The sequence below is a fragment of the Carassius carassius genome, chromosome 38 (assembly GCF_963082965.1).
Source record: "Carassius carassius chromosome 38, fCarCar2.1, whole genome shotgun sequence".
Taxonomy (NCBI): Eukaryota; Metazoa; Chordata; class Actinopteri; order Cypriniformes; family Cyprinidae; genus Carassius; species Carassius carassius.
Genome location: NC_081792.1, coordinates 2,265,931 through 2,279,486, shown reverse-complemented (window position 1 = coordinate 2,279,486; position 13,556 = coordinate 2,265,931). Strand labels below are relative to the sequence as shown.

At 40.0% G+C, this 13,556-nt stretch overlaps 2 protein-coding genes across 2 annotated transcripts in view; one reads left to right on the top strand and one right to left on the bottom strand.

Moving 5' to 3' along the window:
• LOC132119151 (synapsin-2-like) overlaps positions 1-13,556 on the bottom strand; it is a 511,637-nt gene that overhangs the window by 17,829 nt on the left and 480,252 nt on the right. The window contains exons 6-7 of the mRNA XM_059528908.1: positions 752-814; positions 77-219 (exon numbers count right to left, since the gene is read on the bottom strand). Coding sequence (XP_059384891.1) covers positions 77-219; positions 752-814 — 206 coding nt within the window. The remainder of the gene's footprint in view (positions 1-76; positions 220-751; positions 815-13,556) is intronic.
• Positions 1,499-11,913, top strand: LOC132119153 (metalloproteinase inhibitor 2-like). Its single transcript, XM_059528911.1, has 5 exons — positions 1,499-1,725; positions 3,076-3,173; positions 9,237-9,342; positions 10,617-10,738; positions 11,503-11,913. The coding sequence occupies exons 1-5, from the start codon at positions 1,590-1,592 to the stop codon at positions 11,716-11,718; spliced, it is 678 nt and encodes a 225-aa protein (XP_059384894.1). The 5' UTR covers positions 1,499-1,589; the 3' UTR covers positions 11,719-11,913.

Sequence of the window (13,556 nt, the reverse complement as noted above, 5' to 3'; positions counted from 1 at the left end):
TGGGATGAGTTGAGAGTCTACCAGCTTGACATAGATGGTCTATTACTGTAAACTGTGTCAGTGCAGCTGTACTTACATGTAAGCTTTGTAATCAGAACTGATCTTCTGGACCCTGATGTCATATTTAGCATCAATGAAAGGCTCTGTGGTCGTGTAGGTTTGAGTGATGGCCACAACACTTGCAATGTCTTGGAAGTCACTGTGATTGTCGACTTTCACCTGCCAAGACAAAGCACCATTAATATGTTGTCCTGTTGATAATGGGCAAAGAGACATTAATGGATAAGTTGGGTGAAGTGTGCAATTTCTGTGAAATCAGCAGCTTCGGAAGAAGTATTATACACTTCTTAGGATTATTAGAACATTTAGAACAAAAGTTATTGATGAATTATATGCTTATATTTCAGATTTCACACACAAATGTATGCATATACACTGAATGAGACCCAACACTATTGTGACTGATACAGTACAGCGGTCCACACAAACTGAATGCAATGTCTAATGGAGACCATCAAAATAAAGTGTAATCAAACTATTAAAGACATTTAGCTAATTAAATGAGCTCAAATGAATCAAACAACATGACAAACACATGGCAAAATTACTAAAAATGACTAAAAAAGAAGCTTAAAATTAAAATATAAAAACGAAAGCTAATTCTAAATATTAATGAACACTATAATAATATGCAAATAATAATAAAGAAGCATTATTCACTTTTCAAACTCAATCAAAGATTTTAGCATACCTTCCCCATTCCAGAATGAGCATGCCCGATCTTCACCACCGCAGGGAATGTTGGCATTGAGATCTGAAACACAGATTCATTGTTTTCATTGTTGACTTTCATTAATAAATGAAGTTTGCATGTTCGGATTAGTTACTGACTTCATGGAAGGATCCAGGAACTGGTCACTACATCATTTAATCCCAACTATAGATCATGGGGAAGTCGTGTCCTAATGACCGATAATCTAAAGGTTGTGAGTTCGAGTCTTGGTCCACAGGGACTGTAGGTGGGGGGAGTGAATGTACAGCGCTCTCTCCACCCTCAATACCACGACTGAGGTGCCCTTGAGCAGGACACTGAGCCACAGCATAAATGATGCCCACTGCTCCGGGTGTGTGTTCATGGAGTGTGTGTGTGTGTGTGTGTGTTCACTGTTGTGTGTGTGCACTTTGGATGGGTTAAATGCAGACCAAAAATTCCGATTATGGATCACCATACTTGGTTGTACATCATGTCACTAAATCTTTCATTGTTCATTTTCCTTTAGTCATTTATTAGCATTGCTGCTGGTTAGTGTTTCAGACTGGCGATAGAAAATACAGTTTGTACACTATAAAAACCAATTACATCTATGGATAGACCCAGTAAACCACCAATACCAATGTGTGTGTGTGTGTGTGTGTGTGCATCTGTGTGTTTGTAGAGGGTGGGGCTTTCCTCAGCCAGAAATGAAAGCTATAAGACACCCGCAGACCCTAGAGAGATAGATCATCTATACAGACGGAGTGGACGAATCATTCAGGGCCACAAGAAGTGTATTTTATATAGTTGATCATTTGTCTAGTGCTGGCACAGTATGAGTGTGAGCATGTCTGCTGCTGTGACTCTAGGGCTGCTGATTCTCCTGTCTGCGAGACTGAACGAGCAGGTGTCCGAGGGCTGCAGCTGTCTTCCAGCACACCCTCAACAGATGTTCTGCAGGTCTGAAATAGGTACGTCAATCAAACAGTTTATGCTCAAAATAAAGAGAAATCTATAAAGAACATTACACTGTTACAGTATAATATTCCATAAACTTTTGCACTTAATAAAACACCTGTTATCAAAATCTAAATTTTGTCCATCAATAATGAGGACTAGTAAGAAACGGTTAAATCTCAACAGATTTGGGTTCAGGACAGTGTTGTAAACTGCAATGTGTCGAACAAATGAAACTTGTAATATTGTGCAAGTACGATAATATGATCGAGCAAGCTGGTATTCAAACTGCTGTTGTAAAAAGTCACAGTTCAACAATCTATTTCCATAGTCGTTTTGGAGTGCCATTTACTTAGCTCTGGTTTTGGCTTTAAAAATATGTGTTTTAATTTGTGATGTGATTGATATCATTTGAACTTCAATAAAGTCATGATTGGGGTCATTGACTATTAAATTGGCAAGAACCCAATGCTTTATTTTTGATAATGATATTTCCCCTCCATTTTAAATTCTTATTATCCAATGAAAGGATATATTTTTTTATAAAAAAATCTAAAGGATTTAGCCTTTTTTGATCATATTTACCAAGGGTGCCAATATTTTTGGCCATGACTGTATGATACTAAATTAATACACGATTATGATAGCGAATAAGAAGCTGACGTCTGATTTCTTCAAGCGGTCATATTTACCATGTTTACTATGTTAATGTTAATGTTTAGGGGTAGTGTGCATGTTTTTTGCATCGCTTATAAATATTTCTGTCTTGTATGGTGATTATAATCCACTAAGGATCAAGTTATTTCAAACATTCGCTGATGAATGAAAGTGAGTTTTGAGCTCAATTTATTTTAAAAAGTCTTTAATGCTGGTGTTAAAGCTGTTAGCTTTCTGAAATGATCCGCAGCTTTTTTTTTTTTTTTTTTTTTTTTGCTTTTTATTGAAATTCAAAATAATGTTCACATACAAGACAATAAAATATAGTAAACTGTACAAAATAAAGCTGGATTAAAGTTGCAAGATATAATTTCAAGAGCTCTTGCTGTATGTGGGTTATCTGGAAGAGAGTTCAAAACCTCTTTTTCAGCTACAGTAAATATCAGGTACTTCTAGCTGGATTATGTATTTAGTACTTTCTTTGTATTCCTTGTATCACAATGTATTCAAATGTATCACAGTGTATTGACAATGTATAGATAGATAGATAGATAGATAGATAGATAGATAGATAGATAGATAGATAGATAGATAGATAGATAGATAGACATGACTGTGTAAGTGTGTGATTTTAAAAGAACATATTGATTTCACTGAAATTATTTCTTTAACACAGTAGTAACAACAACTATCTCATTTCTGTTTAGTGATGCGAGCTGAAGTAACTGGGGAGAACATACACATCAATAAAAGTAATCTTGTAGTGGGATCTACAATTATTCAGTATGAAATCCAAGTGATAAAGGTGAGCTAAAGAACTTGATGATAACATAAATGTTCTATGGGGAATAATTTTGCTATTTGTCCTTCCGTCCAAGTAGTCCATCATTTAAATGGAGGCAGGGTTACAATCTCTTTGGGATTCTTGTGGATTAACTGGTACAGTGTAGACTGATAAAGACATCATAGGTATTTAAATATGAAAATACACTTAAGATCAAAGAAAAAAAATGTTCACAGATATGCATAATAAAAACAGAGTGACCATTTACTATAACAACTTTGGCCACCCATATTAGCTAGTAGCACAACAATAGTCTGGTCAAACCAAACAAACGGATTACAAAACTCTCAGTCACGTCACCTCTATTTACTATAGCACATCGTACAATACAGATTATGTCAAAGCAGCTTTGGTTGCTAATGTAAACTTGGTTTCCTGAGATTAGGGATTGAGTGTTGCATTTAACAGGCTTATCGGAAAACTCCTGTTGATGACTGATTTGTTCACATTCGTCTAACTACAGAAACAAATGGTGCTTCCACCTGCCAGAGTGGGAGGAGCTGACTTCTTTATAAGTGGGCTCAGAGCGCCATTCAACAGAATCTTTTGACTGTCCCTTTTGAGCGCCCGTAATGAGGGCTCCTAAAAAGCATGATGAGTTTTTTAATTATAAGACCCAAGCCATCCAGCTGGGGACTACATTGCAGAATCCTTACCACTCAAAAAGAGGGGATTAGGTGAATTAAGCACAAAATTCTGGATTCTGTGTATCATTCAGCATTGAGATTTATAATGCGTGCAAAGTAATCTGTTCACTGTGTACTATATGAAATGGTCGGTCGGTCCTACACTCTTGACACCTAGTAGATCTGAATACAAGCTAAGATCTAGTAGATACATACTGTATGATGTTCCACAAATTAAAACAGAGTTTGGTAAAACTGATCTTAGTTATAGTGCTCCAACTTCATGGAATAAGTTGCAAAACCAGCTAAAAATTGAGGTTTTTATTTCGCATATTGAATTAAAGTCTTATCTATATCAAATTTTTCATCATGTTTGTCATTGTTTTAAATAGTTAGTTTGTGTTAAAGTGTATCTTCTATGTGCTGCCTTCTTGGACAGGGCTCACTTGTAAAAGATTGCAATCTCAATGTGATTTTCTTCCCTGGTAAAATGAAGGTAAATAATAATAAATAAATAATAGCGCGGAAGTGCCAAACGCAACAGATTTGTTCGAGTTGCAGCGTGCCATGCAGACCGATCGGCACACAACACCAAAACACCTTGAAAAGTTATCCAAAAGCATAAAGAAAGTCATCTGCTTTGCAATCACTCCCGCGGCACCGAGACTGGTTCGCGCAGCGCAGATGCAGCCCGAACAAGCTTAAACACATAATCAGTAGTGATGAACATTGTATTGCTATTGGTGTTTATGGCTTTGTAAACTTACATCGGAATCAAAACATGGCAAATTCAACATGTTTGTGTTATTAGTGTCGTTTATTTTCAGTGTTCAAAGGTTTCTGTTTGTCTTGCTTGTCACGGAAACCCATCCCCAACCCCTGATGCCAGCGCTTCTAACTTCTTGACCAGCAATGGTTTGGTGCTACTTACAAATCACTCTTCCTGGTTCGTAGCTGGTGCTTGGGTGTTAAAGACAAAGAACCAATTTGAAAGTAGGCTCTGGCTCTGAAACAACACAAAGAAGCCAAACATTAAGGCTCCACAGCTCTGGCCAGGGACGCTAAATCATGCCTCTTGGTTGTGAGAGTAGGTCTGTCCTCAATGGTATCTACTGTACCAAGGGTCTGCAAATAGCACCTGAATTAACTCTGGGAACCATGTCTGATTCCTCCTGAGTGGAGTCACCAGGAGGACTGAGCATCTGATTCCCCGACCCATCTGATGACCTGAGGAAGCAGGGCAACCGAGGGGCATACAAGCTCTGGGACAGTCCTGGGCAAGGGCATCTTGCTACTTCGAAAAGTAAATTGGGCAGTGAAAGTTGTCTTCTGAGGAGAAGAGGTCTACCTCTGCCTTCCTGAAGACAAACCAGATCATTTGAACCATTTGGGGATGTAGTCTCCATTCTCCTGCCGCTACATGGACAACAAGTAATTCATAATGCAGATTCCTATCTGTCTCAGAGGAGAAAGAGGCACGTCCATGCGCTACATGGGGCCAGAGACAGCCCTGTAATGAGGGGCTGTACGGATGTGAAAGTCAGATCCATTGATAAAAAACAGTCCCCAGGGCATATTTGTTTGAGCATCTGTTTTAAAGTCAATATCTTGAACAGCCACTTCATTAGTGCACAGTTCAGATGCTTGTGATCGAGAATGGGCCTGAGCTCTTTTGTGAATGAGGAAGTGCCCAAGTCCTGTACCCAAGTTTGATCTCGGTCAAATTTAGCTCTAGCACCACCAAAGTGGCCAGCAGGCTGAGCTTCTTGCTTCAGCTTCTTTCTTCAGAGTAGAGCAAAGAGACGATCTTCATCACTGAAGGAGAACATTTTGTAATGCGGGAGAGAGGACTCAAAGGCGAAAGTGGCGATTACAGTCTTCATTTGAGACAGAGTCTGACCACAGGCAATCCAACTTAAAAGAGATAATCATGAACTGAAGACACCCGTAGGCTGGGAAAAACTAGAACTCAAAAACTCCTCTGTGGCAGGGAAAACCAGAGCAATGGCGAGAAACACAAACTCACGAAGAGGCTGACGAAGGGAGAGCTCCAAACAGGTAAGTCGAAGTAGCTCTTGGCAGGTAGGGTTCTGTGGATGTATTACGATCACAGAGTAATTCCAGCAGCGATAGCAAAGTAGAGGCACACCCCGACAGAACAGGACAGGACAAGACAAGACGAGGGAGATACACTGACCAAAACGCACCTGTGACATCGAACAATCTGACAATAGGACAACAGAAGAGAGGGTTAGAAAAAGCCAAGATGATGAGACGGGATGCGGAACAGGTGGGGAGGAATGGACCTAATGGAAAGTGAGAACAGCTGTCAGTAATGAAGTTGAGGCTGATGGGGAAAAGGGAGAAAGAGTGACCAGCAGAGGCAGACAGGACCATGACACATTTATGGTGAATGGTGCTTTGGCTCACCCCTTTTGGTGGGTTGAAGCTCCATTTATTCATGCAGTTACACAAACATGAACAAATCAGGCTTCACTAGCAGAGTAAACATGAGATTCCCCATAAGCATGTTAAACGCAACAGGAGAGAAAGCTTTTGTTCGAATCCACCTTTTTCCGATCAGTTTTTTCTCTCTGTGCCCATCCTATGTCAACTTACAGAGGCATTTGATTGAAATTAAATATAAATTATTTTTTAGCAGACCCAAAATGGTTAGGTTTAGGGTTAAGATTAATTATGATATACATGGCGGGACCATTGGGCTTGAGTGGGCCCTGCTTTTGCCCGTTTACATTTGTTTGATTTGTTCATTATATGTCAGTCAGAATTCAAAATGTATTAGCTGCATTTCCACTGTGCATGCAAGATCTAAATGGGCCAGCCGGGGCTGCAGCTTACAACTACGATCTTCAAGGCCACAATCAAACAGCATTAACTGGTATTTGTGATTTTTTCACATAGATGAAGGACACACATATTGAATTAAATCTGCTCTGATTGGTTTGTTATCACATGGCTACTTTAAACAGCTCCATTAAGCCTTTAGCCCCAAAGAGCGCACATTTAGAAAGATAATGATACATTCTTAAATGTTCACACCTTATTTCTTTACAGAGGATGATTCTATATTACTATATTAATGTTCAACTAAATTAGTTTTGAGTGCTCTCTCTCCTCTTACTGCCATTACACATAGAGGGTTAAAAATTTAATAAAAATTATTTTCAATAAAAAATAGCAATTTAATGAGTTTTTATAGTACAGCTATGCCTATGAGAACTTGAGAAAGAACTCTCAAATATCTGCACGAACGCAAATGTACAATAAACAGCAACTTATAGAGTAACTTTCATACACAAAATTCAGTTTTGCTCCATCAGAAAGAAAATAGAACAAACAGCAGAACCGCTGCATCTCTGAACAACAGTGTTTTGTGCTTTACACACAGCAGCAAACGAGTCAATCAGGCTATAAGTAGTTTTGCAATAATTTTATATTTTTACATTAAAATGTTATATTTCACGAGTTCACACTTACATATAATTAGCTGAAGAATTATAATGCATATTTGGTGTGCTGTCCGGGGAAGGGGCTCCGAGCTCGGGAATGGCCCGAACCTAGAGTACCCCCCAAAAAGCAATAGTGGAAAGGACAGCCGCCAGACTAAGGACCCACTACCGGGAGGTAGGCCCTACCGGCTGCTTGTATCGGACTACGTGATTTGGGGCGCCCGGTCGGGAGGGCTCGAGCCGTTGCACAACCGGAGCACCTCACTGCATCGGAACGGATGAGCCCTACCGGCCAGGTAGCAACGTGATTGGATAGCCCGACCAGGAGGGCCCGAGTTGCCTCGACTGGAATTGGTCACGGTGTTGGCGTACGGGCCCTACTGGCTGATGAGCTCCTGCTAGTCAGTGGGCAACGAGGGCAGATAACTGACCGAGAGGACCCATGAAGCCTCTGACTGAAGATCAAGACTCAGGACTCAGGACGTGTAGGTCCTCTCAGTTGAGCAGATATACAGGCTTTGGGCTGCCGACAAAGAGGACTCTTGCGACACCCGACGGGGGATCAATACTCATGGCATCAGATGGATAAGACCTGTTTGTGGGCAGCAACAAAAGAAAACCCAACCGGGAGCACTCTCGCCGACATCTGATACGAGCACAATACTCAACGGCATCAGACAGGTAAGCCTCGTCGGGCGGGGAGCGGGAAAAGGAAAACCCGACTGCGCAGGCTCTCGCAGCATCCGATGGGAGATCAGGACTCAGACCATCGAACGGGTAAGCCTCACCAGGCGGGGGGAAAAGATTTGGATGGAGTTTGGCAGGAGGTGGAGACTCTTGTCGTCATACAGCAAACACCGTCACCCGTCAAACAGGAAAGAAAAGTTAGGTGGCCGTGAGACTCTCGCCGACGTCCGATGGGAGCTCAATACTCAAGGCACCGAACGGGTAAGCCTCCCCGACCGTAGCATGGAAAAGTAAAGTTTATGTGGCTGGGAGACTCTCGCCGACGTCTGATGGGAGCTCAATACTCAAGGCACCGAACGGGTAAACCTCGCCGGCCGTAGAAAGGAAAAGGTAAGGTTGTCTAGCCGGGAGGCTCTCGCCGACGTCCGATGGGAGCTCAATACTCAAGGCATCGAGCGGGTAAGCCTCTCCGGACGTAAGACGGAAAGGGTAAAGTTGTGTTGCCAGGAGGCTCTCGCCGGCGTCCGATGGGAGCTCAATACTCAAGGCATCGAACGGGTAAGCCTCGCTGAGTGTAGGAGGAAAAGGTAAGGGTGTGTGGCCTGGAGGCTCGCGCCAGCATCCCATGGGAGCTCAATACTAATGGTATCGGATGGGTAAGCCTCGCCGACCATAGAGAAAGGAAAAAGTAATGTGGTCTAGACGGGAGGCTCTCACCGACGTCTGATGGGAGGTAAATACTCACGACATCAAACGGGAAAGCCTCTCCGAACGTAAGAATGAATCAGCGATATGGTCATTGTCAATCGTCATCTTGTCAGCGCGTGAGTTCGACGATACGTATCGACGATGTAATCGTGCTTGGGTGGAGTAAGAGAGAGACTCTGTTCTTGTCATGGCATGACTATTTGCTGTTTTAAACCATGCAGGTGAAAGAAAGAGAGCCTATGGAATCACTGATAGTCTAAAAGAATATATACTTTCAGAAACACTGATAAACTGATGTTAAATATAAAATTACTATACTTAAAACAGCTAGTTTATTTAATCGGGTACTACTGACATCGGATCAATCCTGGTGTCAAGCAAGGCAAGCTCGGTGATTTCATTTGATTGTTAATAGCAAGCATGTATTTTTATTCGATTGAATTTATTGATTAAATAAGAACCTGACATAAGAGGACACAGATATGATAATAACTTTTATAATACTAATAAGCCAACATCTCATTTTTTTTCAGGTATTCAAGGGTTTTGACAGAATAAAGGGAGTGCAGCATGTCTATACCAATGAGGAGTCTTCATTGTGTGGTACTTCACTGGATCGTGGTCAGTACCTGCTTTCAGGTAAAAGCTTTTATAATGTTTTAACAAATTACCACATTTTTCTTGGTGCTTTGAAATGAGAGTTTATTGTAATAAAGAAAAAATCCTTTGAGAAAGGAAAATGTCTTCCTATAGTCTAGAAGTGCATTTATTACCTCTAAGGCCAAACTCAAGCTGTGTTTCTACTGTCTGGCCTGTGATAAACCTGCCTCCACAGAACAACAAACACAAACCCTCCATTTCACCAGCAAGGGCGAGATGAATGAAAACTAGAATGAAAGCTAGCTCAGTGGTGCACATCAATCATGCTGAATCAACATATTTCACTTAAAACAGGAAACACGCATACTGCACCCCTGCTTTCATTTCTTTGCTCATAGGAATGCACAAAACAACTCCATTAGGGCTTTTAATTCCAAAGATGTAGATATTTAGAAAAATACTAAGAAACTCTTGAATGTTTATGCCATATTTCTTTATAAAGAACTAAATGATGCAACCTGAGGAGGTTTAAGCTAAAAATAGTTATTAGTACATAAAGAGTTATGTACTTTAACTATATGGATGCAAAAGTCCATTACCAACAAAGACAAAGGGAAGAGACTCAATGAAACCGAATAAATAGACAAGTTTATGTTCTTCAGCTGGTTTGTGATGTTTTCATGAGTATAATGTGCACTTATTATGGCAAAGGTTAGCAAACAATGTCTTTAGCATTGTGTGCATGTAATGCTGTAAAAACCTTCAAAGTCACGGGTTAAAGGAGGTGGGAAGCGGCGAACATTTAAATGAAACTTTAATAATAAAACAAAAACAAAAAACCAAACCCAGGCCTGGTCCTCTCTTGTCCTTCAGTCGTAACTCCTCCTTTATCCTTGTGGATGTCCTCTGTGGGACTGGAGACCGGTGAGTGGAGCAGGTGTCGCTCATTTCCAATCACTCCACCGGCCTCGCTCCACTCCTCAAAGTGTAATTCTATAAAAAGGGATTTCTGCCTCATATGGTGTCACCATCGGATTGCAAGTTATTTCAGACGCTTGCTAAAGGTAAAATGAAATCAAAATCATTTAAAGTGTCGTAAAAGTTTACATAATAGCTGGTGGCCTGATATGAAAACATGGGAGATGAGCAACTGACCATCTCCTGATGTATTTAAACCTACATATTCATATTTATCTGCTCCTAAACACTGTGAGAGGGTGATTGACCGGCTAACATTATATTGGTGGACCTCAGGGAAAATAAAAATACAGAAATTTGTGATACTGTATGTTTTTTTTTGTTTTATCTCACAGGAATAATCATGTCTGATGGAATCTTTTTAACAATGTGTGACTATGTTAGGCTTTGGGACGGACTCTCCTTAATGGAAAAAAAGAACTTCAAATACAGATATCTGATGGGCTGTAACTGCACGGTAATAAAATATGTAATACAGTATATTTATTTCAACCCAGTTGAACATTATTACCACTCAATTACCAAACAGAAATATCATGTCATTCCACTGAATTACTTTTCTGTAATGTAATAACCAATGTAATAAAGGACTTGATGATACACATGGAAAGGACAAAAAGGGTTATGGGTCGTTTCCGGGTTTAAGCGTTTTGCATATGCTTTGTTAAAAAAAAGCAGTTTTACCACTGATCTATCAGTGAGTTTTACTCAAGATGTCAAGTAGATACCAAAGATTATCATAACCAATGTTCTTCACATATGCGGACTGATATTTTCTCCGACAAGCGGAGGAGATGAGACCTGTTTTGCTGGTTTGGCCAGATGACATTCCTCCTACAGCCAATTAAAAAAAACAATGATCCAATTTAGAGAAAGGTTTCAGTGACTAGTTCACCTAGCCGTGTCTGTAGTTAAAAAGGACTCTTATTAATGGCATGTAGCCCATTCAAATAGCTGTTTTCTATTATTCACTGAGCATTATACAGCTGTCCCTTAGAATGCACAGCTGCAGCTATGCCTCGTTTATGATGGCTCTTATTTATGATGGTTTGAATTAACAAAAATTAGTCATACTTTAGTTTGGGGACCAATTCTCACTATGGCAAACTCCTAATTTGCTGTTCATTAAAAGTTTAGGTATTGTGTGACTATGGTCATGCAGAATAAGGCATTAACATCATTTTGCAGTTATACCCATTTTTGAAATTGTCTTTTCTACAGATTTCTCTCTGCTTCGAAAAGCCCTGTCAACCCAGCACAAAAGATGAGTGTATACTGACAAACTTGTCATCCGTATGGCAATTAAGGGATGGAGGACCAATGCACGATTCTGCCTGCATCAGACACCGCAATGGCACCTGTGTCTGGTATGAAGCAACCAGCAAACCTTCTGAAAATGACACCATGGACGCGTCTGACGGCCAAGAGCATGAGTGACTTCTCACTGTAAATAAAGTTGCTTGAAACTGTCCAAGAAGACAGTTCAAATGTAAACACATGCAAAACCCTTTAACCTGCTAATCTTTCTTCTAGACACACAGAACACCTTAAGGTCCGTTCACACCAAGGATGATGACGATAAAGATATTAAAGAATAGCAGAGTCCACAGCACAACTACAATGATAAAGACATACGATAAAATAACAATAAAAAAAAATATAAATTTGACAGCCAATCAGAATCCATCATTCTGTAACAAGCTCAAGAAATTTAAAGCGGCAGACGAGCGCGTGTTTAGAATAAACAGACAATATTGTTTAATTGTGTGAATGCTAATATCAATATCTTTATAGTTATCATTCTTGGTGTGAACGGGGCTTTAGCCACCATCACCTAGCAACCGCACAGGCCCTGTCCCAAATGGAACACTTCATGTGCACTTGCAGCCTAACGGTCTTACAACGTGCATGTGTCCATTAAGCCCACAAGACCCTGGCTGTCCCATTTGTCATTTTAGCATTCAGAAGGGTGCTCGTTATGCACCCTCGATCTACACTTCTGCCGACAATCAAGAGGTGTTATTCCACGAAAGTGTGGACTCCGAGGAAGACCGCGAGGGTTTAATCTAGACACTCTAGCTTTGCCTGGCTAATCAGTAACCTGGATTATAATTAAGTGTTGGATTATTAGCATGTCATATTTTGCTACAGTATGATGACTCTCCATTAGGATCCAATCATTTGATTTCCTATTCAAAAATGAATAAAGAAGAATGAAGAAGCTAATTCAGCCTGCTTTTTTTGGGGGGGGGGGGGGGGGGGTAGGATATGTTAAAACAATTGGATTATGGCTTAAATGGGGTCTGTGTAGGTTTTGATCATTTCATTTCCTATTAAAATGGCTTGTTTGTTTTGTTTAACAAACAGAAAATTTGATTTTGGCTTGATTTATAATTTTTTTTCGTTTGAGGTTTACAAATCGGTTTATGGCTTCAATTTTTCATTCACACTTGTGGGCGGAGTTCAAACACTGATTTCATCTGATTGGTCGAATCGTTCTGCCTTCAGCTCGGTCTTTTCATTCTTTCAGGCAAAATGAGAGTCTTATAAGAGTAATGTCTGAAGCCACCACTCACTGTTAATTAACATAATAATTGAGTCAGATATTGTTGGACACACAATTCGTGTTGCTGTGAATTGGTACTGACCCTTTTAAATTATTTCTAGGTTATAGTATTGTGTGAATATTGTCCAACTGATAAATAAAGTGCAAATAGTTCTGTCTCTTTGGATAAAAGTGAAGTGGAAATAAAAATCAATAATAGACTGAACATTTACCACTCTCATCTTTTAAGTCAAAAGGCACTAGCTACCTGTATGTGTGTGTGTGACATTAATAAATAATTGTGAAAATTGAAGTTACATTTATGAAATAAATTAGTAATATTAGTTTTATTACATACTAAACTGAATGATGTTTCTCTTCTTAATCTTCTTTGTTGGGCTTGAGAAAGTCAACATATATCTGAACATTATTATTATTTATTATGAGAGAAATTGACACCGACTAGAACTTTAATCTTTCACCAAATTCAGCTCAGACCTTACTGACGTACACCTCTGCACGCAGACACCCAACGGTACAAATTCATTTATAGGTTTAAAACCCAGTCCTGAACCTGGAGAACCATGTTCTGCAGATTTCAGCTCCAACACACTTGCTTGGACATTGCTACTGATCCTGAAGACCTTGCTTAGCTTAGGTGTGTTTATTTGGGGAAGCTAAACTTTGCAGGACACTGGCCCTCCAGGAGCAGGACTGAGAGACCTGACAT